The sequence below is a fragment of the Ranitomeya imitator genome, chromosome 1 (genome assembly GCF_032444005.1).
Source record: "Ranitomeya imitator isolate aRanImi1 chromosome 1, aRanImi1.pri, whole genome shotgun sequence".
NCBI classification, from domain to species: domain Eukaryota; kingdom Metazoa; phylum Chordata; class Amphibia; order Anura; family Dendrobatidae; genus Ranitomeya; species Ranitomeya imitator.
In genome coordinates this window covers 977,176,609-977,203,215 of record NC_091282.1, presented here as the reverse complement: position 1 = coordinate 977,203,215, position 26,607 = coordinate 977,176,609, and the positions used below count along the sequence as shown (strand labels likewise).

At 43.4% G+C, this 26,607-nt stretch overlaps 1 protein-coding gene across 3 annotated transcripts in view; it reads right to left on the bottom strand.

The window, feature by feature from the left end:
• Nucleotides 1–11,104: 11,104 nt before the first annotated feature.
• Nucleotides 11,105–26,607, bottom strand: part of LEF1 (lymphoid enhancer binding factor 1) — a 168,884-nt gene continuing 153,381 nt past the window's right edge. For 2 of the 3 annotated variants that reach the window (XM_069743870.1, XM_069743871.1), the window contains one exon: nucleotides 11,105–12,853. In XM_069743870.1, coding sequence (XP_069599971.1) covers nucleotides 12,774–12,853 — 80 coding nt within the window. In that variant the 3' untranslated portion in view covers nucleotides 11,105–12,773. The remainder of the gene's footprint in view (nucleotides 12,854–26,607) is intronic. The other variant, XM_069743869.1, reaches the window with a different exon arrangement.

Genomic DNA, 26,607 nt, shown 5'->3' with positions numbered 1-26,607 from the left:
TGAGCCAGGTATGGTGGCCTGTTACATCCAGCCAAAAGCAGGGTGTAACAGCTGATCTGCCTGTGTAATCACACAGGTCTCATGCATTGCAATGCATGATGTAAAAACAAAAATAATAAAACTACACACATTTGGTACTTCCACATCTGGAACGACCTGACTTATAAAACTGTTGAACGAGTTAACAGCTGCGGTGAACACTGTAAAAAAAAAAACTATGGTTCATCATGCTGCTGGAAAAAAAGTGGAATAAAACGCGATCAAAAAGACCAATGTAATGGTATAGCTGAAAATGTCATCTCGTCCCGCAAACAAGCCGCCATACAGCTTCATCAGTGGAATTTTGGAATTGTTTTTATTGTGTAGAAGAGACAAAACATCAAAAATTCTGTAAATGTGGTATCGCTGTAATTGTAGTAACCCAAAGAATAAAGCTGCCTTATCACTTTAACCACACGCATATGGCATTTACCACACAGCAAAAATCACATGGCATAAAAAATAACAATTCCTGAATTTTTGTTCATTCTGCCTCCCAAAAATCAGAATAGAAAGCAATCAAAAAATTTTATATGCCTAAAGATCGTACCATTAAAAACATCAACTTGTCCCACCAAAAAAAGTCCTCACATGGCTCTGTGGGAAGAAATATGGAAAAATTATAGCTCTCAAAATATGGCAAAGCAAAAACTTTATTTTGCAAAAAAAAACAACCATATTTTAGGCATCCTTCACGCATCCTTCACAACAGTACTGGTGAGATATGTGGTCCATGTGCCATTCATATGTACGTATGTGACATCCGCATGCCCAATCAACAGGAAGCGAGGGCTACGGCTGGCTGCTCACTTCCTGTTGATTACTTATATGTCTGAAGGAGGGGACAGTGACGCCAGCGCTGACTTGGTACAGGGCTCACGTGACATAACCACTTGATGTGAGTCCTAGGAACGCAAGTGCCGACACCACTGGAATGGTGCCGGCATGGGAGGTGAATAGGAATGTTTTTGTTTTAATGGGGGGCAAACATTCAGAACGATAAGGGGTGGTCCTAGAAGTGATTATCCCCTTTAACACTAGGACTACTGGACTCGTGAGCCCGACTAGAACTACTGCAAGTAAGTAGTCAAAATGACTATACCAGTAGTCCTAGTGTTAACACAGCACATCCCGTACATTGACATAATGTAAATGTCAGATTGGATTTGCATTTATCATTTAGCGGTGTATTCTTGACTGCCACTAAGTAACACGTGACTATCATACATTTTCGGTGAGGGTCTATATTTAGCACTGAAGTAGCTGTTTGTGTTAGGTGGGGCATACTTTTCTAACTTGGTCAGCCATTTTCGGGCCAAGTATATAAGCAAAACACTATTTCCAGTCAGTATGCTCTGCTTGTTTTGGATCTTGTGTGGCTTGCAGCTTTTCTGTCCCACTTCCCAGGTCTTATTCATCATAGTACTGCGGATATCATTTGACAGTCAATGAGTTGGCAGAGGCCATCACTGCCAGTTCTCCCGACCACAGGACAATCATATTCTAAGGTCTGTAGCCAAGGGCTGGGCTTCATGTCTTTGTGCATTGTATAGATGTCCAGCAAAGGATGACATACATCTGAAATGTTTAGTCTTCCCAGCATTTCAGGTCGGGGTCTGCTCAATTAGGTGTTATCCTGTCTACTCAGGATCTCAATTCACTATTTTGGAGAAAAAAAAAAGTGGTAATAAGTATTCTATACCGTCTTGTAAGGAATCTTCTACTTTTTGGATTGACTAATCTTAGGTGCCATTAACAGCACATAATGAATAAAGCTATTAGAAAAGGGATTAGTTTGGGAGTTATAACGTTCTGTTCTAAAGAATCACCACTCAGAAAATAGCCTATTATTTAATCCCATACAACCACCATTGATTTTTCACGCTTTCATTTTTTTCCCGAAGCCATAACTTTTAGATTTTTCCAAGGTCATAGCCATATGAGGGCTTGTTTTTTTTTGTTTTTTTTTTGCGATAAGTAATGAAACACAATGGATAAAGCTGGAATGCTATAAAAAAAATTATTTGGGGTACCTTGTACCTTTTTATTTTATTATTTTCTGAAGATTATAGTGAATAAAAAAAAACACATTTGTTGACATTTTGTTTCTTTCTTTACAGCTTTGTGGAATAGGTTACATCATTTTATATTTTAATAGAGCCTACTTTCACAGATGACACCAAATCTGCTTATGTTTCCTGAACGGGGAGAATTCAAGTTTTTATATTTTCATTTTATATTTATTAAACATTTTCATTTCTTCACTTAATGCTTTTAGTCCAGAGGTGTATATAGGGTTTCTGGCACTCGGGGCAAGGATACATTTGCCCCCCCCCCCCACTCCCCGCCACTCCCCCCAGGACACATGCGATTTGCACATTTAAGGTACCGTCACACATAACGATATCGTTAACGATATCGTTGCTTTTTGTGACGTAGCAACGATATCGTTAAGGAAATCGTTATGTGTGACAGCGACCAACGATCAGGCCCCTGCTGAGAGATCGTTGGTCGCTGAGGAAAGTCCAGAACTTTATTTCGTCGCTGGACTTCCCGCTGACATCGCTGGATCGGCGTGTGTGACACCGATCCAGCGATGTCTTCACTGGTAACCAGGGTAAACATCGGGTTACTAATCGCAGGGCCGCACTTAGTAACCCGATGTTTACCCTGGTTACCAGCGTAAACGTTAAAAAAACAAACACTACATACTTACCTTCAGCTGTCTGTCCCCGGCGCTCTGCTTCTCTGCACTCCTCCTGCATCCTGTGTCAGCGCCAGCCAGCCGGAAAGCAGAGCGGTGACGTCACCGCTCTGCTTTCCGGCTGACCGGCGCTGACAGTGCAGAGGAAAGCAGAGCGCCGGAGGACAGACAGCTGAAGGTAAGTATGTAGTGTTTGTTTTTTTTAACGTTTACGCTGGTAACCAGGGTAAACATCGGGTTACTAAGCGCGGCCCTGCGCTTAGTAGCCCGATGTTTACCCTGGTTACCGGGGACCTCGGGATCGTTGGTCGCTGGAGAGCTGTCTGTGTGACAGCTCTCCAGCGACCAAACAGCGACGCTGCAGCGATCGACATCGTTGTCGGTATCGCTGCAGCGTCGCTTAGTGTGACGGTACCTTTAGTCATGTACCCACGAGCCGCTCTCCCTAATGCTCTCAATATTCAGTGAAAAACTGAGAGAAGCAAAAGATAAGCTCGTTGTCACAGAACCAAAAGTATGAAAATCGTATGTGAGTGAAGTGTCCATGTGACGACTACTGGAACCTGCAGAGCTGAATCCTGACATCTCAGGCTTCTGAATTCTCCCAACTAATGCATTGCACACTTTTAGGATTCTCCCTTGCCGGTGGACAGTCATGTCAGCAGAAGCATGTGATTTGTATACTTCTGACCACATTCCGACTAGACTCTCTCAGCTCATTTTCATTGAGTGAGGCCACACATGTCTAGTCAGCATGTGACCTCATTAATGTAAATCCCCAGCACGAGAGAATCCTGACAGAGTGCAGTGCGCACTGTGAGAACTCAGAAGTCTGCAGTCACAAAGAATGACTGCAGCCTCATCACAAACCTGGACATTCCATTTAATGCTCCGAACATAAATAAAAACATGAAAATTAGTCAGTATCACAAATAACATTTACATCCAAGTACCTTATAGATGACGTCGTCTCTGGAGTCGTTCTCCTTTTCTTCATCTTGTCCAGACCCACATGATGAGTTTTCTCATCCACAGCTGTCTCTTCCATCTTCTCCGCTCTTTTGCAGAAAATCTCCACAGATGCCCTTAAAGATACAAGTGTCATTATAATGCTCCTGAATAAAAAATTGCCCCTCACTATATTGTCTGCACAAAATATGACCCCCACACTGTTCCTCTTATGGTACATGCTCTTCACTGACCTCTCCTTTCCATACCGGCCCCCCTCTTCACAATGTCCTCTCACACTTTGTCCCCCTTATAGGGCCCAGTATTTATACTGTACTCTCTCATCACACTCCCCCTCCTTGGTATACTGTCCCCTCCTGGCTGTGCCCTTACACTGTCGCCCCATGCTACGCCCCCACTACTTAGTTTCTATTCTGTGCCCACTCACTTTTCTCCCCCATACTGTCTCCTCACACTATTCCCCTCCCTCCTCATACTGTCTCCTCTCACATTCCCCTGATCACCAACCTGTCTCCTCATATATTTACCCCCTCACTTTCTATACTGCCTGCTCACCTGACTCTCTATACTGTGTCTGCACACATCCCAACACCCTCACTCCCCGTACTTTCACATCGCTACTCATACTGTGTCCACATACATTCCCCCGTTCGCTCCTCATACTGTCTGCACCCATCCCCCATACTGTTTCGTCAGATATGCCCCCCATTCTCCTGTACGGTTTCCTTATATATGCCCATTATTTTCCTCTAACCCACCCCATCATTGCGCTCTTCAACACCTCCATCTTTGCCTTCTCCACCACCACTATCATTGCTTTCTCCCCCACCACCCCATAATTTCCCATTTCACCACCTCCATCATTTCCTCCTTTGCCTTTTCCACCATATCCATCATTTTCTCTTCCCCATCATTGCCCTTTCCATCACCATCATCATTGTCCTTTCCGCCGCCATCACCATACTTGCCCATTCCACCACCTCCATCATTTTCTCCCCCTCCAATATCATCAGTGTGCTTTCCACCACTACCATCCTTGTCCATTCTACCACCTCCATCATTTCTTCCCCCCTACATTATTGCCCTTTCCACCACCTCCATGATTTCCTCCTCCCCACCATCATTGCATTCTCCCCCACACCATCATTGCCCATTCCAATTTCCACCTCCATCATTGCCACCCCCCACCCCCATCATTGCCCATTCCACCACCTCCATCATTTCCTCCCCCCACCCCATCATTGCCCATTCCACCTCATCCATCATTTCCTCCTCCCCCTCCATCCCAATTATTGCACTCTCCCCGTCAGCCCCATCATTGCCCTCGCCTCTCCTCCCCATACACACAAAACCATTTACGTCTCTGCATTCACCCGCAGCGCTACGCATGCACGTACAAGCACACACATATTGCATACAGTATAATGGCCACACCTAGTTACTCCTACACACGCAGCAGAGCTCCGTACACCTTGCACACACGGCTCCGCTCTGTACACACGTGGCTCCGCTCCGTACATCTCGTACACACGTGGCTCCGCTCTGTACAGCTCGTACACACGCGGCTCCGCTTCATACACCTCGTACACACGCGGCTCCGCTTCATACACCTCATAGACACACGCGGCTCCACTTCATATACCTCATAGACACACACGACTCCGCTCCGTACACCTCGTACACACCCAGCTCCGCTCCGTACACCTCGTACACACCCAGCTCTGCTCCATACACCTCGTACACACCCGGCTCCGCTCCATACACCTCGTACACACACGGCTCCGCTCCGTACACCTTGCACACACATGGCTCCGCTCCGTACACCTCGTACACACACAGCTCCGCTCCATACACCTTGCACACACCCAGTTCTGCTCCGTACACCTCGTACACACAAGGCTCCACTCCATACACCTTGCACACACCTAGTTCCGTTCCGTACACCTCGTACACACATGGCTCCGCTCCATACACCTTGCACACACCCAGTTCCGCTCTGTACACCTCGTACACACCCAGCTCCGCTCCATACACCTTGCACACACGGCTTCCGCTCTGTACACCTCATACACACACGGCTCTGCTACATCTACACAAACCCCTTTTGCTATGAAGCCCTCAAACCCTAAAAAAAATCGAGTGCAAGTAACTACCTTCATAAGTCACATAATGAAAGTAATAAGTCCAACTGTGTGCAACCTGTGTCACATTGTCTGTCATTATATACATACCTTTTCTGAAAGGCCACAGAGGCTGCAACACCAATAAACAAGAGGCATCACTAACCAAACACCATGAAGACCAAGGAGATCTCCAAACAAGTCAGGGACAAAGTTGTTGAGAAGTACAAGTCAGGTTTGGGTTGAAAAAAATCCCAGTCTTTGATGATACCCCCGGAGCACCAGCAAATTCATTATCATCAAATGGAAAGAACATGGTACCACAACAAGCCTGACAACAGTGGGCTGCCCACCAAAACTCAGCCTGAGCAAGGAAGGCATTAATCAGAGAGGCAGCGCACAGACCAAAGAAAACTTTGAAGGAGCTGCAGTGTTCTCAAGCAGAGACTGGAGTATCTGTTCATACGACCACAATAAGCCGTTCACTCCATAGAGGTGGCCTTTATGGAATAGTGGGCAGGAAAAGCCTTTACTTGTTCACAAAAATGATAAGGCTTTTTTTTTAAAGAGACATGTGGGAGACTCCCCAAATGTATGGAAGAAGGTGCTGTGATCAGATGAGACCAAAGTTGAGCATTTTAGCCACCAAGGTATTATTATTATTTATATAGCACCATTGATTCCATGGTGCTGTACATGAGAAGGGGTTACATACAAGTTACAGATATCACAAACAGTAAACAAACCAACAATGACGGACTGATACAGAGGGGCGAGGACCCTGCCCTTGCGGGCTTACATTCTACAGGATTATGGGGAAGGAGACAGTAGGTTGAGGGTTGCACTATGGGTAAACACTATGTCTGGCACCAAACCAACACAGTTCTTGACCCCAAGTACACCATCCCCATCATCATACTGTGAGCATGTTTTTTGGCAACAAGGACCGGGAAAATAATCTGAGTCACTGTTTCAGTGTTAGTGATTTGAAACTGGAATGGAGGTTCACCTTCCAACAAGTCAATGAGCATACTGCTAAGGCAACACTCGAGTTGTTTAAAGGGAAAAGCCCAGACCTTAATCCTATTGAGAAATTCAACTGTGAATCTGGCTGTTTACCAGAGGAAACCATTTAATTTGAAGGAACTGGGGCAGTTTTGCCTTGAGAAACGGGCAAAAATCCAAAGCGACTTGCAACCGTAATTGCGGCAAAAGGAGGCTCTACAAAGTACTGATGTTAGGGGAGTGAAGAGTTCTGCACACTGAAGGTTTTTTTTTTTCATTTTGTTATTTTCTTCACAATAAAAAGAAAATACCGTAATCATTCAAATTGTTAAAGTCACAGCTTACCTTCTCACTATCCCATCATAATGAATTTTGTCCTAATCACAACATACTGTATAAAGGAATGGAGTACTGCATGTGGCTTCAATGGCAACTGATAGTGTGATATCAAATATTCTGGTTTACAACAGTTATAGAAAAGTATATAAAATGCCTTTGTAAGGATAGTGTTCCTATTAATTTGTTTTGCCTTTGGTGTAATGCTCAAGGATATAGTACATATCTGTGTTGGAAGCTGTCATGTAGTATCACGCCTTCTGGAATGGAAATTCCTATTGTCCTTTCTTAGAAGCATAAGTTGAGCTGTTGAAAGTGAAAGTACTTTATTTAACCAAATTACATTTTCAGATTCCCATCATAAAGAAAAATATATATGTATAAATCTCACCAAAGTGAGGTTTGCCTTCTGTTAACCACTTTCTGACATCGGGCTTGATAGTATGCTAATGTTGGACTCCCTCCGTTTGATGTGGGCTTCTGCACTGAGCCCACATCTTTTCCGGCACATGTCAGCTGTCCTGAATAGCTGACATGTGCCTTTAACAGCCACCCGGTTGTTGTCACTGCCGGATTGCTATGAGAGCCGCCCGGTGGTCGGCATTCTTAGCAAGTGAGCAATTCTGCTACATACAGGCGATCTGATCATCGCCTCTATGTAGCAGAGCTAATCAGATTATGGCAGCTTATAGTCTCTCATGAAGACTATTGAAGCATTCCAAAAGTAAAAATAAAAAAATTACAAAAATATTAAAACAATTAAAAAAAATAAAAGTTCAAATCACCCCCCTTTCGCCCCATTCAAAATAAACCAATAAAAAAAATTCAAACATACAAATATTTGATATTGCCGATTTCAGAATCGCCCCATCTATCAATATAAAAAAAAAAAAGAATTAACCTGACGGTGTAACGAGAAAAAAGTAAAAACGCCAGAATTACGTTTTTTTGGTTGCTGTTACATTGCATTAAAATACAATAACGGGCAATCAAAAGATTGTATGTGCACCAAAATGGTATAAATAAAAACGTCAGCTCAGCGTGCAAAAAATAAGCCCTCACCCAACCCGAGATCATGAAAAATAGAGACACCACGGAAAAATTGTGGAACTTTTTTTTTACCACAAATAAAAAAAGAACTTAGACACGATTGGTGTCTATAAACGCGTAATGACCTGGAGAATCATAATGGCAGGTTAGAAAAATCAAAAAAGTTATGGCTCTGGAAAGAAGGGGAGCAAAAAACCAAAACGCTAAAACGAAAATACCTCCGGGGGTTAAGGGGTTAAACTTACTGTCCACTAACTGATGTAAATTATAATGTCTCTATCAATAGAGACACCAAGAGAGATTACAGAAAGTGGGGGAGAGCTTTCCACCTAGTGATAATTGAGCACTAAAATGATCGAGTGCTCAATACTCAAATCAAGCAGCTCGGACGGGCTCAACTACCAAGAGAAATGGAAGTCAATGGGAAACGCAAGCATTTTTCTGAAAGACATTAACAGGAGCGCTGGGGAGGCAGGAAAATCGCTGAAACTGATGCAAACAGTGCTCAAATGGAAGGGGAGCAACATGGGGAAGACGCGAGGACGCATCTCTGACTTCCAGATCGCTGCCGGGAACAATGTTATCAGAGTATTACTCTAATTTTGTGACAATAAAACACACAAAACCGAACATACAATGGATTTTACGGAAAAAATGTTAGGAAACATTCTTTCCTGTAAAATGACCTATATATGGCAAAATTAATATGAAAAAAACATATTCCTCCACCCCTTAATAGCGGGGCCATCTCTCACCATATTTCCTTGTCGCCTGTGATTACAGGCAATGACATAGTAGAGGAAATAAAACTACAGCCACCGGTAAACGTAATTTTAATATTTTACTACCTTATCTGCATTTGGTGTGTGTTTGACATGGTCAGACCAATCATGCTTAATTTGTGAATGAGGGACTCAAACTCAATAAAACCTACTGTATGTGGACAATGCACAAATTGACAAAAACTAGAAGGAAGAGGGACTATGATACACCCTGTATTAGACATAAGAGGGCCTCATATACATTCTGTTAACATTGTTAGGTAGTGGGACTCCTAAACTCATAAAGCCTATGCACTAAGTGCAAGGGCTGCCAAAAATTAGAAGGAGGGACTGCAATACACCTTAGAAGTCACGTAGAGGAGGGCCTCAGACTAGGAGTTCCATTCCTTAGAAATGGGGAAACAATGTTTTCTAAGTGCAAGGGCAGAAAAAACATTAACCCCTGATTGGTATACATAAATATAAGAGAAGTGTAGAGGTAGACCTCATATACACCCCCTAAAGATTATGAGCGAGGGCAACCTAATTGACCCTCTAAAAATTATGAGCAAGGGCTGCATGATGACACTGTTGAAGGAGGAGGACAAGAAAAATAAGAAACCATGAATCATATACCCTTTTTTTGGGTGTTGAGAAGTCTGGCCCCATGATCTCGACCTATGCGTGCACCATCAGCAACACGTCCACTTTCCCATCCCCTACTGCACACCTGGTGCATTTTAAATGGGGTATATAATATACACTTGAAAACTTTCCGGTATTAATGGGGAAAAGAAAATATGTAGCTTTGCAAAGGACTTTTGTTTTTAGGTTGCAGCAGCAGTATACCTAAAGCATGTAAAGACTGTAAGGCAATAAACCCTGCCTACATGTCTCTAATCCAAAACTATTCCTGCACTGATTGCAGCGGTTTTACTATGGAAAGAACAGTATGTAAGCCTGAAAAAGACTTTAGATTTTATGGTGCAGTAGCAGTATACAAGTACTGCAATTGCAATTAAACACTGCCTATATGTATGCTCTAATCCAGTGTTCCCCAAGTCCGTTCCTCAAGAGCCACCAACAGGTCATGTTTTTAGGATTTCCTTAGTATTGCCCAGGTGATGGAATTATTGCCTGTGCAGGTGATGCAATTATCACCTGTGCAATACTAAGGAAATCCTGAAAACATGACCTATTGGTGGCTCTTGAGGAACGGACTTGGGGAACTCTGCTCTAATCTAATCCCTCCTAGATCAACTGTGCCAGAGGAGAGTGTGCCACGCATCACGTCAACGAGTCTTATAAAAGACCCGATGATGCAATGTGGCCGGCCAATCTCAGTAATGCCAGTAGATAACATGGCAATGTCATAACCATGTATGGCTGACAATCCCTGCATGTTTATTGGCTGTCTAACAGCTGTGAAACGTGGGGCAGCGACTAGAGCATGGCGCTCGAGCACCCGCGATACTCGATCATATAACGAGGATGTTTGTCCATCACAAGTTCCAGCACTTAGTGTTAGCCTGACCCACAGGGGAATAGGGAAGTTCTCCCTCCAGTGAGACCCCACGTCATGAGCAGTGTTTGGCATCTTACACTTCATGCACTATACACAGACAGGTATGAACATGTATTAACGAAACAGCCATAGATGCCACCTCGGGGATCCTTACTTATCAGAAGTAGGGCGTTCATCAAATCCACCCCACTGCACCCTCCATATGCTTCAGTGGAGATGTGTCTCCATGCACAACACAGCTACCTTTCCTTACAATTGTATGAAGAATGAGCTGGCTAGGGTCAGGTAATATTTTCATGTAGTTGTAGAACGGGCACCCAAAATCAATATTGCAGATGGGTCCTTGGCACCCGGGTCCGACATTGGTGCTGGCAGAATGCAGATGAAAAGGAAATGAAAAAGCATGTACGAATACGAAATCATATTTGCATCAACAGCATTTGTGGCTTGTGGAGATGAAGATATTAAGTCCATGCCTTCACTTTGGTTTTAAGGTAAATGGCAAGTCTGCTGCAAGTACCTGGGAAACACCAGGACTAAATTAAGCTTAAAAAAAAAAAAATTAACCCAAATAATAAAAAGGCCACACAATGGATTTCCTTAGCAACAAATAGTATAGTTTTTTTTTTCTCTTTTATTACAAAGCTTTTAATTTTTTTAAAAACATATGCTCAGCACATTAACTCAAATTGGAATGACCAAAAAAATGTCAAATTGACAGTTTTCTTTCTGCAAAGCCTATATTTTGCCATCAATAAAGGGACACATCAAAACTCTTTTTTCCTTTTTTTCTTTTTTTTTTTTTACAACTGGCATCAAATCTCACTATAGGTTAGCAGAAGAAAATAATACAAATACGATACAGAACAATTTACATTATAACAATGAATCCAAGTGCTGGGCTCTTTTTTATTATATAAAGTATAGAGGAGTAATACACAAAACTGCATCCCCCTTTCATAGTGACTTATGGCATGGTTCTCCAAAGGGGCCAAATATAAGACTGCACGTCTTCCTATAAGATGAATTATATATTAAATATATGTGTTTGACATAATACAAACAGACAGAGGTCATGGTTATTTGAGAAAAATAAGGGCATATTGGGGGATGGGCGAGGGGAGGCTTCCAAAAACCTGGCCTGCCATTAGGTGACACTGACGATATTGTCACCGTCTGCTCAACATACAAGAAAGATAGCACAATAACAATGTACAGGGACATTGAGCGCCAGCCATGAGAGCATAGGAGGATCGGGCAACCTTTGGCATGCCATCTGGGTGAGACATGCGATTATTGTTCCGTAGCCAAACGCTGGCTACACTAGGTCAGTGGCTTTGGGTCCATTCTCACTTGTTAGTTTCCATTATGGGTTATTCTGATACCAAGAATAGCACTTTTAATTCAATAAAAATGGACGCCATGACACAAGTGGGAACAAAGCCTTGTTCTTCTAGGACTGCGCCTAAGACCACATGGGTATACCTTACTGTATGTTGGAAACTGCACTAGTAATTAGTTGGGGCGACTAAAAGTCTTCTTAATCTACGCAGAATTTCACCATGTTCGAGTGCCCACAATTTCCATATATTCAAAAATTTATTTTTAAAAAGAACATTATTTTGTCTTCCCAATATATAACTTCGACATCAATGTCATCTCGTCTCCCCCAAAAAACAACTCTGCTCTATATATCTTTCATACATTATATTTCCATGACGCATCGATGGCTGCCTATCCATCCCAAAGTAAAGAACAAAAAAAAAAAAAGATTTTCGTGCAGGAAAAAAAATTCTTTGTGGCAGGGGATAGGGGTTTAGTTTATACCCTGACTAATAAAATATACATCAATCAATCCTAAATCTGATATATAAAAGCATTCAAGTTTTATGGAGATAAACATTACAATGATAAAAAAAAAAGAAAAAATTGATCCTTTTGCTCCATTCTTAAATAAAAGAGGTTTGTCTTGTCCATGGTTTATGTCCAATGTCAGCACTCTGTTTGGTCGGTGGAACTTCACGTACGCAGCGAACACTGCAGGTAGGAAGCGTGAATGTGATGGACGATAATGTATCCCGATGATTCTGGTCGTCTTCCATCCTTGGGGATCTAGCTGTGGTACATGAAGGCCCCCAGTACCAGTGGTGCCAAGCTCCAGGCAGTGATTGTCCGTACGGTACAGTGTCTCTAGCAGTGGCATATCAATGTCATTGGTGGACTCCTGGGTGATGCGGTCGCCGTTAATGGAGAAGTTGGGGAGGTTAACAAGCTTCCATCTCCAGGAGTCCGCCTGCTGTTGCTGCCTTTGCTTTACACGCTGAGAAAGAATTCTTTTTCCCCCCTGCAATATATGGAAAATACAGATAAATGCACGGTAATTCATAAGGAGCAATTCTACACATCTTCATGCCTGCAGGAGTCACAGTATCCCCATATACTATGCCGTGAAACGGGATCATGGTTTAAAAAAAAACCAAAACATTGTTTTAATATTATTTTCTCCCCAAAAATCAATAGTCCACATGGATGCAAGAAACTTTGTAATATATCTTTTTACAGAACTCTGCTTCCTTTTACGTCTTTCACGCTCATGTCACAAGTAAAGAATGTACAATCTGTCTCTAGTGAACGCAGACGTTCCATTATTAGACAGGAAATGACAACTGGTGCCCAGAATGTTCTATGCAAAACAACAGTAAGGCTGGGGTCACATTGCGTTCTGGCAGTCCAGTAACGCTGACATTATCCCCTATTTCAGGCGCATCGCTAGCGCTCGCCCATAATGGGCATGAGCTAGCGATGTGCCGTCATTGAGTGACGGACCCTGGAACGCGGGCTGCAGCGTTTCCGGGTCCGTCACTGCTAGCGCAGATAGAGCATCTGCTAGCTCTATCTGTGCTAGCGAACTTCGGCACTTGCGTTAACGCAGTCCATTTAACGCAGTGTGATCCTGGCCTTACAGAATGTGTCAGCAGGATCTAACACCCATAACTATATGTGCATGTTGCTCTTTCAAAGACCAGTCTGGCAGCAGCTTTACATGGCCAGTCCATTCCTCCATTATTGAGAAATTAGCCCTTGAATGGATATGCAAATGAGGCTGTAGATTGAAGCCTGTGTCACTCCAGATCTTCTCCCCTCCCATTGCTTCCTCCTTGACCGACATCCTCTATACCCTGTGCCTTTTCAGTCAGGCAGGAGGAGGCGGCAATGGGTGGGGAAAAGAGCTGGAGCGACAGAGGCTTCAGATCTACGCCCTCATTTGCATGTCAATCCAAATGCAGATTTCTCAGTAATGGAGTAACAGACTGACCATGTATTGCTGGATTGTTTTTTAAAGGACTTCATGCACATATAGATAGCTTGGTATGTGAAATCCTGCTGACATATCCCCTTTCACACATGAGAAACCATTTTATTGGACCTAGGACATATCAATGAATGGCAGTTATCTCTGCACTTTAATTTGTTAGATAAATCACATAATTAAATGGCACAAAAACCATCAATTTATGTGGGTAACCACAGTATATATTTAGTGAACTGAATCTTACGCATTAACATGGGAAAACAGCCTCCTGATTCTAGATGTAGTCATGGGAAAATGCAAGATAAAAACAAAGTACATGTAGATACACGAGGGAGCGCTTACTGCATGTATCTATGTGTCAGCCTAAGATTCAATATATAGACATAATCTATTACTGGCAATTACAATGTGTACATGAGAATGAAAGGGAATCTGTCAGCAGGTTTTTGCTACTCCATCGGAAATCAGCCTGATGTAGGGACAGAGACCCTGATTCCTGCAATGTATCATTTACTGGGCTGCATGCTGTAGTTTTAAACCTGCATCAGATAAAACAGTGACTTTATCACAACTGAAGCCAGTAAGTGACACATCGGTGGAATCAGGATCTCTGTCTCTGCATTATGCTGCTCTCAGATTAGGCGGCAAAAACCTGGTGAAAGATTCCATTTAATGTGATGAGAATCAATGTGTGAATCAAAAAATATGTGATAGATATTTTCTAAATAAATGGCACTAACAGAATGGTGGCACAGCCCAGTTTCTATGCAGGCAAAAGGAGTCTTGACGAGTTAACTCTCCGAGAGCACCGTGCAGAAACACAGATTGTATTTACTTAGTCTTTCCATCCCAGACGTTCAAAGGGTTTGGTCCAGGTTGCTCTTCCTGGGAAGGTTTTCCTCCCAGCCCAACAGTAAAACATTGGGCTTCCTGTTGAGGAATGTCCCGGAGGCGCCAGGGCCCTAGGTTCCCAGCGGCCTGATTCAGAGCTGCGGCAGATTAGGAGCCAGGAATGTCTGCTACACTGGGACTACAGCTCCACTTCTTCCCTGCGCTGCCTTTGAAGTCAGGAGGTTATAATAACTATGGCAGATCTGCTCCAGACCTCGGCAACCAGAGAGGGGCCGTGAAATCTGATGGAATTAAAAGACCCAGTGATAGCATTGAAAGAGGAAAAAACGGACAATCCAGAATAGATAAATGTGGCCTGGATAGGACTCCGTGTAGAAGCGGCATTGGCGTTTATTTCACTAATTGCATTTGAAGACGCAAACAAGAAAAAATGATGTTTTCTGGACAACTGATCCTTTAAAGGCTGCTATACCCCTCAGCTGAGTGTACATGCGTTCTCAATGTGGAGAGGGAAAAACTACCGTCATCTGCCAGTATGAGAACAAAGGATGGGGCATATTAAAATCCAACATGTCTGATCCTTTTTTCACCTCATTATACCAAATTGGGAGATCCCCTAAAAAAGAGAAAGAGCGAGAGCAAGCAAGAGAGTGAGCGTGAGAGGTATATGATAACACTGTGTTACAAAGGTTTCGTCCCTCGGACAATTTGGAGTGTCCCTGATAGATTTTTTTCATGCTGATTTCAGAAATGACTTCAGATTTTTCCTATGACGTACGGTTTTTAAGAAATGATACGAAACATTATAATATTCTGTTATAAATTCTAAAAACACGGATTACACTGCGCAACAAAATTTCAGGGAAGTTCTTGTCCCCTGAGAAAACTTTATTGTAGACCGGAGCTTTTTTCGATTTTTCGTTTTTCGCTCCCCTTCTTTCCAGAGCCATAACTTTTTTATTTTTCTGTCAATATGGCCGTGTGAGGGCTTATTTCTTGCGGGACGAGCTGAAGTTTTTATTGATACCACTTTTGTGCAGATAATTTTTTTTGATTGTCCGCTATTACATTTTAATGCAATGTCGCAGCGACCAAAAAAATGTAATTCTGCCTTTAGCGATCAGGTTAATTCTTTTTTTTTTTTTTTATAGATCGGGCGATTTTGAAAGCGGCGATACCAAATATGCGTAGGTTTGATTTTTCTTTATTGTTTTATTTTGATTGGGGCGAAAGGGGGGTGATTTGAACTTTTTATGTTTTTTTTTTTACTTTTGGCATGCTTCAGTAGCCATAGAAGCTGCCATAGCGCGATCACTTCTGCTACATAGAGGTAATGCTCAGATCACCTCTATGCAGAAGAATTACAGGCTTGCTATGAAAAATATTTAGAATTGAGAGTCCTCAATGGTTGATACCTTTTAATGGCTAACTGAAAAGATGGTAACAAATTGCAAGCTTTCGAGACTACATACGTCTCTTCATCAGGCAGAGACTACAGGGTGGCGCTCATAGCAATCTGCCATCAACAACCATAGAGGTCTCGAGCAGACCTGTGGTTGTGATGGCAACTCACCGATGACCCCCGATCATGTGACGGGGGTCGTCGCTGCGCGTATTTCCGGACTGGCGTTCGGAAGTGTATTTAAATGCCGCTGTCAAGCGTTTGACAGCAGCATTTAACTACTTAATAGGCGCGGGCGGATCGAGACTCCACTTGCGCCTATTGCGGGCACATGTCAGCTGTTAAAAACAGCTTACATGTCGTGGCTTTGAGTGCAATCAGTAGAAATAAATTCACGGGAAAGGTTCACCTACAGTATTAACCCCTTTGACTGTCACTTTATGTGGTAATAACTCTGGAATGCTTCAATGGATCCCACTGATTTAGATATTTTTGTGACATTGTACTTCATGATAGTGGTACAATTTCTTCAATATTACTTTTGTTTATTTATGAAAAAAACGGAAATTTGCAAAAATGTTGCAATTTTCAAACTTAATTTTTGTGCCCTTAAATCACAGAGATATGTCACACAAAATAGTTTATGAATAACATTTCCCTCATGTCTACTTTACATCAACACAATTTTGGAAACAATTTTTTTTTGTTAGGACGACATAAGGTTAAAAGTTGACCAGCGACTTCTCATTTTTCCAACCATTGAATTGAACATTTGAAGTCACTTTGAGGGGTCTATATGACAGAAAGTACCCAAGAATGACACCATTCTAAAAACTGCACCCCTCAAGGTGCTCAAAACCACATTCAAGAAGTTTATTAACCCTTCACGAGAAAAAAATGAACTTTACTTTCACAAAAAATTTACTTGAGACACAAACTTTTTTATTTTCACAAGGGCATCAGGAGAAAATGGACCACAAAATTTGTTGTGCAATTTCTCCTGAGTATGCCGATACCCCATAGGTGGAGGGAAATCCACATTTTGGGCGCATGGCAGGGCTCAGAAGGGAGGGAGCAACGTTTGACTTTTTGTACGAAAAATTGTCTGGAATCAAGAGCGGAGGCCATGTCACGTTTGGAGAGCCCCCGATGTGCCTAAACAGTGGAAACCCCCCACACAAGTGACACCATTTTGGAAACCACACACCTCAACGATTTTATCCAGGGGTATATAGTGAGCATTTTGAACCCACAGGTAGGACAATTTGATCACATTAGGTCTTCATATTGAATATGTTGTCATTAGTGTTTGAGCGCAAATGCTTGCTACTACAGTTTGCATTGGGTGCTCGGGTATGCACCAAATATCGCGGGTGCTCGAGTGACATGCTCGAGTCCCTACCCCGCATGTTTCATGGCTGTTAGACACCCCCAAAAAAAACATGTGATCTGCGATACTCCGTTCATACACGACCACCCAATGCAAACTTGAATAGCGAGACTTTTGCTCAAAACCAGGCGTCATATCGTCAATTTTTTTTTCTTTTACTTTTTAACAAAACCCAATTCGAACTCCAAACCTAACCCTAATCTCAACTGCAAAAAATTACAAATTATTATTATAATTATTTTTAATTAAGGGGGTGACAAAGGGGGATTGGATTTACTTTTTTTTTTATTATTTTGATCACTGTGATAGGGTCTAAACCTGTCATGTCTAAAAACGCAATTTATCTGCAGATATATTTGTAAATTGGCAGATAAATAGTCCTGAAATCCTGTGTAGTCGGCTTACTGCAGCAATGGCTACAGGGAGCTGGTGCTATCCCGGAATCGGAGCGGACACAGGATATGTTTATAACATAAGCCAAGATAATTATCTAACCTCATCCTGACTTGGTCATCTATATGTATTTTTGTGTGTGTCTTTGTTTCATGCTGTTTCAACATGAGCGATTTTTACTTAAATTTAAATTAAATGTTATATTTTAACTATTACATTCTACCTTGTTGATCTCCTCCGAGCGGACGCAGCCTGCATTTAATAGAGGGGGCGGTGCCAGCACGAGGAGCATGTGCCATATTTTAAACTGAGTGAACGCAATCAGATAGCACAAAAAAGCGTACGCAGTCGGAAAGCACAAAAACTGAAAGCACTTTTTTGTGGTTCCATCTTTGCATCAGAGGAGAAGCAACCAATACTTAGCATAGGGAGCAGTTCATAGTGGACTGAGGTCAGGGACAGCTCCTTAGCCCATCTACCCAGGGACAGCTCTCTTATAGCCCTTCTACCTAGGGACAGCTCTCTTATAGCCCTATTTCTCAGGGACAGCTCTCTTATAGCCCTACTACTCAGGGACAGCTCTCTTAGCTTGACTACCCAGGGACAGCTCTCTTATAGCCCTACTACCCAGGGACAGCTATCTTATAGCCCTACTACCCAGGGACAGCTCTCTTATAGCCCTACTACCCAGGGACAGCTCTCTTATAGCCCTACTACTCAGGGACAGCTCTCTTAGCTCGACTACCCAGTGACAGCTCTCCAATAGTCCTACTACCCAGGGACAGCTCTCTTATAGCCCTACTACCCAGGGACAGCTCTCTTATAGCCCTACTACTCAGGGACAGCTCTCTTAGCTCAATTACCCAGGGACAGCTCTCTTATAGCCCTACTACCCAGGGACAACTCTCTGAGCCCAACTACCGAGGGACAGCTCTCTTACAGACCTACTACCCAGGGACAGCTCTCTTATAGCCCTACTACTCAGGGACAGCTCTCTTAGCTCGACTACCCAGAGACAGCTCTCTTATAGCCCTACTACTGAGGGACAGCTCTCTTATAGCCCTACTACCCAGGGACAGCTCTCTTATAGCTCTACTACCAAGGGACAGCTCTCTTATAGCCCTACTACCCAGGGACAGCTCTCTTATAGCTCTACTACCCAGATACAGCTCTCTTAGCCCTAATACTCAGGAACAGCTCTCCTAGCTCTACTTCCCAGGAACAGCTCTCATAACCCTACTACCCAAGGACAGCTCTCTTATAGCTCTACTTCCCATGGCTCTCTTATAGCCCCTGGCCAGTCTGTGAATCAAAGACTGTGCTCGTACCATGTTGCACTGGCGTTTGTATGAGCCCTTACAATAACAAGTGGCTCTCTGAAGGCAACTAGAATGCTGATGTAGTCCTTGGTGAATAGGAGATTGACCCCATCTACATTTTGGTTGACATGCGGCGGGTGTGTGCGACCGACTGATTACAGTGCCCTCACTGTGTAGTGAGTGGTGACTGCATCTTCATTATCTCCCTATAGCTGTGCTTCCAGTAAGCCGGCCAAACAGGATTTATACACTATTTAGTTGCAGATTATTCCGATGTCTGCAGGTAAATCGTGTCTCTGGATGTGACAGGTTCACTTTACAAGATTGTTTAGTTAGTTAGGTCTTTAATAATGAAGATACACAAGCCAAGTATCTCTGATGAAGCCACAGAATCCTGGAGAGGTTAAAGCCGCAATGAGGTTAGGAGAAACTCAGGAATCTGCCCAGCCATGGGAACAGAGGATTACTAGTCGTCAAGGAGAGTGTTGCTTTCCATGGGATTGAACCTGCTGACCTCTTTGATTTGGGTCTTTGCATATTTAAAGGGTGGAGTTGTAACCTCAGCATCTGTACTCAGAACATTTTGTCTGTGTGACTTCAGTTTAGCTTTATAAAGGTCTTAGAGATGTGTAATATTGGCTTCTGGAATAAAATGTTCATCTTTTATAATAATATGGGCATGTACCTTTGAATATAAAAACATGACCCTGATGATTGAAAGCGGGATCCGGGAGGTAAAACTTGTTAAAGCGGATCTGTCACCAGATTTCACAACCCAACTGCATGTGTAAATCGATATCTAGCATCTGCTGAGGCTGATGCATTCACTTTAAAAGTCCATGCCAGATTGGCTGCCTAATCATCTTGACAGTTTTCTCAAAATTAGCATTTTAGAAATTCAACGAATTAGATAAAATTATATTTTTAATGTTAGGTAAGAAAATTTGGCAAAAAGATTAGGCCAGCAGTTTGCACTGTGAAATCTGGTGACATTCTCCCACCCACCGTTAGGCTCTGTAGATGGACTCTACAGACGGCCACGCATTTCTCATACAGGGGCCACCCCGTAGGAGAAGAGTTATTGCTTTGTACATTGCACTCCAACAAAGTGGGAAGAGGGATTGGAAAAAGCCACATGGGCTGCGTAGGATAAAATGGATTTTCATCCGCCTACCTGCTTTGACTTGAGGGGAGATGCTGGAGGCCACATGACTGTCAGACCATTGTAATATCATATTTGGTCATGGTATGGTTCCTATTGGAGATGTGAAAGGGATTGCCCTTTCTAAAACAAAAAGTCTGTAGTCACTTTGTGACTGCAGACTTTTCAATCCCCCGACAAATGTAAGGAGCACGGATGCGCCCACTAGATTGCTTCTGCCCGGGAGTATGCATATCGCATAAATCACCATTCCGGACTCAGAAACCGACAAATCCTCACAGCGCACAGTGTGTGAACCAGGGAGAGGGGGATTTAAAAAGTCTACAGTCGCTGTGTGACAGCAAACTTTTCATTTCAGACCTGACAACCCCTTTAAGGATATGAATTCATTGACCAGTACGGTGGCTCAGTGGTTAGCACAGTAGCTTTGTAGTGCTGGGATCCTGGGTTCAAATCCTGCCAAGGACAACATCTGCAAGGAGTTTGTATGGTCTCCCCCATGTTTTTTCGTGAGTTTCCTTTGGATTTCCTTCCATACTCCATAAATGTACCAATAGGGAATTTAGATTGTGATGCAGCGATGATTTATAAGGTTTGAAAAGAGCTGCAGAAATAGGATTGTGGTATACAAATTAAAATGAATCCGCATTGTTGCCACCCATCATTACATGCATTTGGATTAAAGTGGCAAGGTGCGATCAGAGTCATTTTATACTGATCAGATATTTCACTTGAGACTGTGAAGAACATAATAATGGCAGGCTGAAAATGTGGTAGGCACATGCTGTGGAGCCAGAGTTGATCTAATTGAAAACGGCATTATTGACAAGGAGACAAAGCTCCGCCACAGAGCCACAATCCAATAAGAAATAGTAAGAGTGACATACTGATGATGTAATATATGAAATATTCCATGGAGTCGGTCAATAATGAAAAACAGCGACATTCCAAGAGAAACATTTCTAGAAAGGCGTCAGAACTTGCCCTGCACAAGCTCTGGAAACAGGGGCCCTTATATTGGTTAAGGGTCATTATTAACAATGAATATTAGCTATTTGGAGATAAACTTTAAAACAATATGACTTTCAGCAGTCTGGTTCAGGTCACATATCTGCTTGAGCAACCTGCAGTCTATGTGCCGGCAGCGGGAAGTACTAGCCCCTGGTTGATCTGAAAAGCACGTTTGAAAGAAACTCTGGCATTACTGTGTAGACAAAAAAAAAAAAACAGGTCAAATCAGGATTCTTTTTAAGCAACCACAGGCATGCAGCTCACAGACTAAGGACTGCCCACATCTGAGACTTCACTGGGGGGCTTTTTGCTGAAGCCTTGCCAAGCCAGGCATGCCGCTGCACGGCCCAATCCACAAGTAAAGTCGGCACAATCAAAGGCTGCAATTACAGCACCCTGGCTGTGGTTAGGCTTCAAAGAGAGTGCTGCAAGTCACATTTTACATATGTGAAGTCCTAGGATCACGGCTGAATAAAAGCCACTGTGTGCTTATTATTTGTCCCTCATATTTGATGCCACTGCTGTGAGGTTACTGATAAAGCCAGAAGAAACCATTCCCAGGGCAGAATTGCTTTTCAAGAAGCTACAGAACAATTTCGCTCATTCTGGCAAACAGAAAATCAATGTGGAATCACACAGAAATATTACTTCCCGAAGTAAAATAACTGTGGTTCAATTTGATTGAGGCCTACTTGGGAGTCAGGACATGAAACAGTTAATAAGAACATTTTATACTACCAGTATGCCAAGAGTGTCAATCTAGGTTAACATGTCAAAGTTAAGCACTTCTGCAGCAAATTTCTAAAATCTGTCAATGCATACAGGTATTGGCCTACTAATAAACAACTTGTACAGTGGGGGTTACATGACGGTAGGAAAAGTGTGCTTATTTCCCACAACCAGTATTATTCTTGTCCAAAGGTAGTGTCTGGTAAGGTGCACCTCCCAGGTGTCTGGTGCGGCGCCTCTCAGGTGGTGTCTGGTGCGGCGCGCCTCTCAGGTGGTGTCTGGTGCGGCGGGCCTCTCAGGTGGTGTTTGGTAGGGACCGCCTGTCATGTGGTGTCTGGTGCGGCACGCCTCTCAGGTGGTGTCTGGTGCGGCGCGCCTCTCCGGTGGTGTCTGGTGCGGCGGGCCTCTCAGGTGGTGTTTGGTAGGGACCGCCTGTCATGTGGTGTCTGGTGCGGCACGCCTCTCAGGTGGTGTCTGGTGCGGCGCGCCTCAGGTGGTGTCTGGTGCGGCGGGTCTCTCAGGTGGTGTTTGGTAGGGACCACCTGTCATGTGGTGTCTGGTGCGGCGTGCCTCTCGGGTGGTGTCTGGTGCGGTGCGCCTCTCGGGTGGTGTCTGGTGCAGCGCGCCTCTCAGGTGATGTCTGGTGCGGCGCGCCTCTTTGGTGGTGTTTGGTAGGGAACGCCTGTCATGTGGTGTCTGGTGTGGCGCGCCTCTCGGGTGGTGTCTGGTGCGGCGCGCCTCTCGGGTGGTGTCTGGTGAAGGCGCGCCTCTCAGCTGGCATCTGGTGAAGGCGCGCCTCTCAGGTGGCGTCTGGTGCGGCGCGCCTCAGGTGGCGTCTGGTGCGGTGCGCCTCTCAGGTGGCATCCGGTGCGGCGCACCTCTCAGGTGGCATCTGGTGCGGCGCGCCTCTCAGGTGGTGGCTGGATGCTGTGAAATCATGGGGCTTTCTTCCTCCATAGCAAACAAGGCCAGTATACTTAGCAGCCATATATATGCTTTGAATATAGGCGCATGGGAATCACATGTTCCCGTTGCTATATAATGTATAGTGCTTACCGCCCATTATGCCTCGTAAAATATACTACATATACCTAATGCCATAAATAGTAAATGAAACTATGTAAGAGGGTATGACAAAGGATTGGAATCCCCAGCGCATTTGTGCATAAGAACTGCCATCTACTGTCCAATGCAGAACTGACCAGAAGAGAGTTTCAAGAGGCAAAGCCCAGAAAATTCCAGTCAAGAGCTGAGACCCAGCCCTCATACCACCAGTTACGAGAGACATCCGCCGCCAGTCAAGCACTGAAGATCCGTGAGGAAACCCTGTTCGGCAGCGGACACCTGCGGTGGTGAATGGGAAGCGCGAGTGAGCCAGGCCGTTGCTTCCAGCATTGACTTTTAGTACAGGTTGGCCTAGGCCAGTACAACAGACAGGGCAGGGGCCAGTTCAAGCAAAGGAGGCCCAATGAGCCCTGTTAGACTTTGTCAGGTGGACTTGCAGCTTGGCGGGAAGAACCAGAGACCCCCGCTAGGGCCTGTGTTAGAGGAAGTAGCAGTACAGTGACTCTCATAGTATCGGGATGATTACCCCTGTTAGGAAGTTGTAAGAACATATAACTAGAGATTGTTCTAATTATTAGTGTGAACCTGAGGATTCATTGTATATTTCACGCGGTAATTACTCCGCTTTGCACAATTCACTGTTGCCATAGTTACCACAATTTCCCACCATACTAAAGAAACAAACAGTTCCATTGGTTACTCCTGCCTTGTCCCAGTCTGCATGCTGCATCCAGTCACCTGCTTACATATACATCATGTCTTAGTCATTGAATTCAGGTTTTTATTTATTCAGTCATTTTCACAAGTGTATAAAATGCAGCTCCTATCCTTCAGCCTGTCTTTCATACATTTGTGAAAGAATGGGTCTTACTAAAAAGCTCACTGAATTCCAGTAAGCAACTGTGATAGGTTGGGACCATTGTAACAAGACGGCTTGTGATATTTCTATCCTTCTAAATATTCCAAGATCAACAGTGAGCAGTATTATTGAAATGTAGAAGAAGTGTTTAGGAACCAAAGCAACTCAGTCATGAAGGCCGGGTGCACACGATCTGGAAGTGGCAGTGCTTTGGATGCAGCGCATGTTTGCCTGTGTCCAAAGTGCTGCTGTCTATTTATCGCATGTTAATCTACATGTTTTCACTGATCCATGCGGATTCACCACATCCAATACATTCTCTTGGTGTAATTGACATGCTGCAGTCTGGAGAGACACGCCACATGTCCATCTCCGCAGGTGAGCCACGGGTGTCTCTGGACACAGAGGGCACGGCATTTCTTGAAATCCCATCAATAATGCTGTCACAGCTGGACACTGCGGGTTGGACGCTGCACAAGTACGCAGCATCCAACCCACAGCGTTTACCGATTGTGTGCACCTACCCGAAGTGGTAGACCATGTAAGGTTAGAGCATGGAGTCGGGGAGACTGTGCCCCATTGTGCAAAGCAAGGTCCATAAGATATGGTTGGGTGAGTTTAGTGTGGAAAAATTGAGATGTCCACACAGAGTCCTGTTCTTGACCTCAAGCAGATTGACAACCTTTGGAATGAACTAAAACAAATATTGTGAGTCAAACCCTCTTGTCCAACATGTGTATCTGACTTCACAAATGCTCTTCTGGGTGATATGCATAAAATCTAGTGATGAGCTAATATTCTCGTTACTCGAGATTTCCCGAGCATGCTTGGGTGACCTCCAAGTATTTTTTAGTGCTCCGAGATGTAGTTTTCATTGCTGCAGCTGAATGATTTACATCTGTTAGCCAGCATAAGTACATGTGGGGGTTGCTTAGTTGCTAGGGAATCCCCACATGTAATCAAGCTGGCTAACAGATGCAAATTATTCAGCTGAGGTGAGGAAAACTAAATCTCTTGAGCACTAAAAAAAAAAACGAGTATATTCGCTCATCACTAATAAAATCCCAGACACTCCAAAATCTTATAGAAAGTGTTCCAGGAAAAGTCAACACAGTTTTAGCTGCAAATAAGGACCAAATCAAGCACTTAATGTCTATAACCATTTAAGACGGGATGTCATTAAAGCTCTTGTAGGTGTAATGTGTAGGTGTCCAAATACTTTTGTCCATATGGTGTAGAATTCTGCCAATATCTTGGAGACACTTTGCCACAAAGCAGAAAATATTGCCTAGATGACATGTTACAGCCTGAAAGCACAGTGGGGCAGCTGTTCATGTATCCAGTAACCCAAGAGAGTGAGGTCTGTGACTTCCAGACCAAACCTCAACCTAATAGGAAGAGTTCTGGGTTCCTTGGTTTAGTGACGTGAGCTACACCACAAATTATAGAAGGATCTTCGTCCTTCTTGGCAAGGAAGTCACATACAAATATTGCATCCAGTCAAGTAATATAAATCACATCCGTTACATAAAGCATGTAGGCTTTTAGAAGGTCAAAAGTTTGGGCAGCTAGGCATATCAAATCTTTTGATCCACCCCTGAAACATCTGATTTGGGCCACAGACACGGTATAACAATCTTGGTGGAAGTAAAATCTGAAAAAGTATTTTCTAACATCTATAAGGAAAAGGAGATGAGAACGTTTGCCACACACAGTTGACACAGGCACTATGTGAACATGGGAATATGAGAATTTAGCATATCACTTCGCAGGCATGTCATGAAGGCTGCATTCTCCAAGCCCTCACAGATGTCTCATTCTGTAAGGCAGGGAAGGGCAACATGATATTTTCGGAGGCTCTCACAAGTGGCCCTCTATTCAACAAAAGAGCCGCATGCTACAATTGTGAACAAACACCGCTCCACATTATTAAAGAAACAGCATGAAACTCGAGGTTAACCTGCACATGGCCAGTCAAGTAGGTTCAATTCAGTGACATATCAACTGCAGGGCTTCAATGATGTATATTTAACTATGCAAAATTCCAAATACCTTGAAAGGTCAGCTATAATCAAGGTGAGCATGCAAAAGCAATGACGAACAGAACTGACACCAGATACTGGCCCGTATCACAAACTGCATGAATGAATAAACTGGATGTGGAATTAGAAACTGTACGGTCACACCGGGAGACTTTTTTTTTCAAGCTGTAGATAAATGTAAAAGATTTCAGCAATTGTTGCTCTTCAGGTGTTTGCTTGGTACTGTAGTTCTACAACTGTTGACAGCCACAATTTGGAGACCACTGCCCAAGTAGATAAAAAAAATAAGACAAATGCCTCTTACAAAAGGGTGTCTTTTACCTAGATCTATATATTTACCAGCACTATTACACAATGGATATGAAAAGTCCACACTCCCAGGTTACAATGCCAGGTTTATGTCATGTAAAAAATAAAAAAAAAATCATGCCAAGAAAAATAATTCCGAAACTTTTTCCATCTTTAGTGTCACCCATAATTTTTACAAATCTATTGAGAGACCAACATAATTTTAAAGGGGGAAAATAAAAATAACAAAATATATCCTGCTGTCAAAGGGCC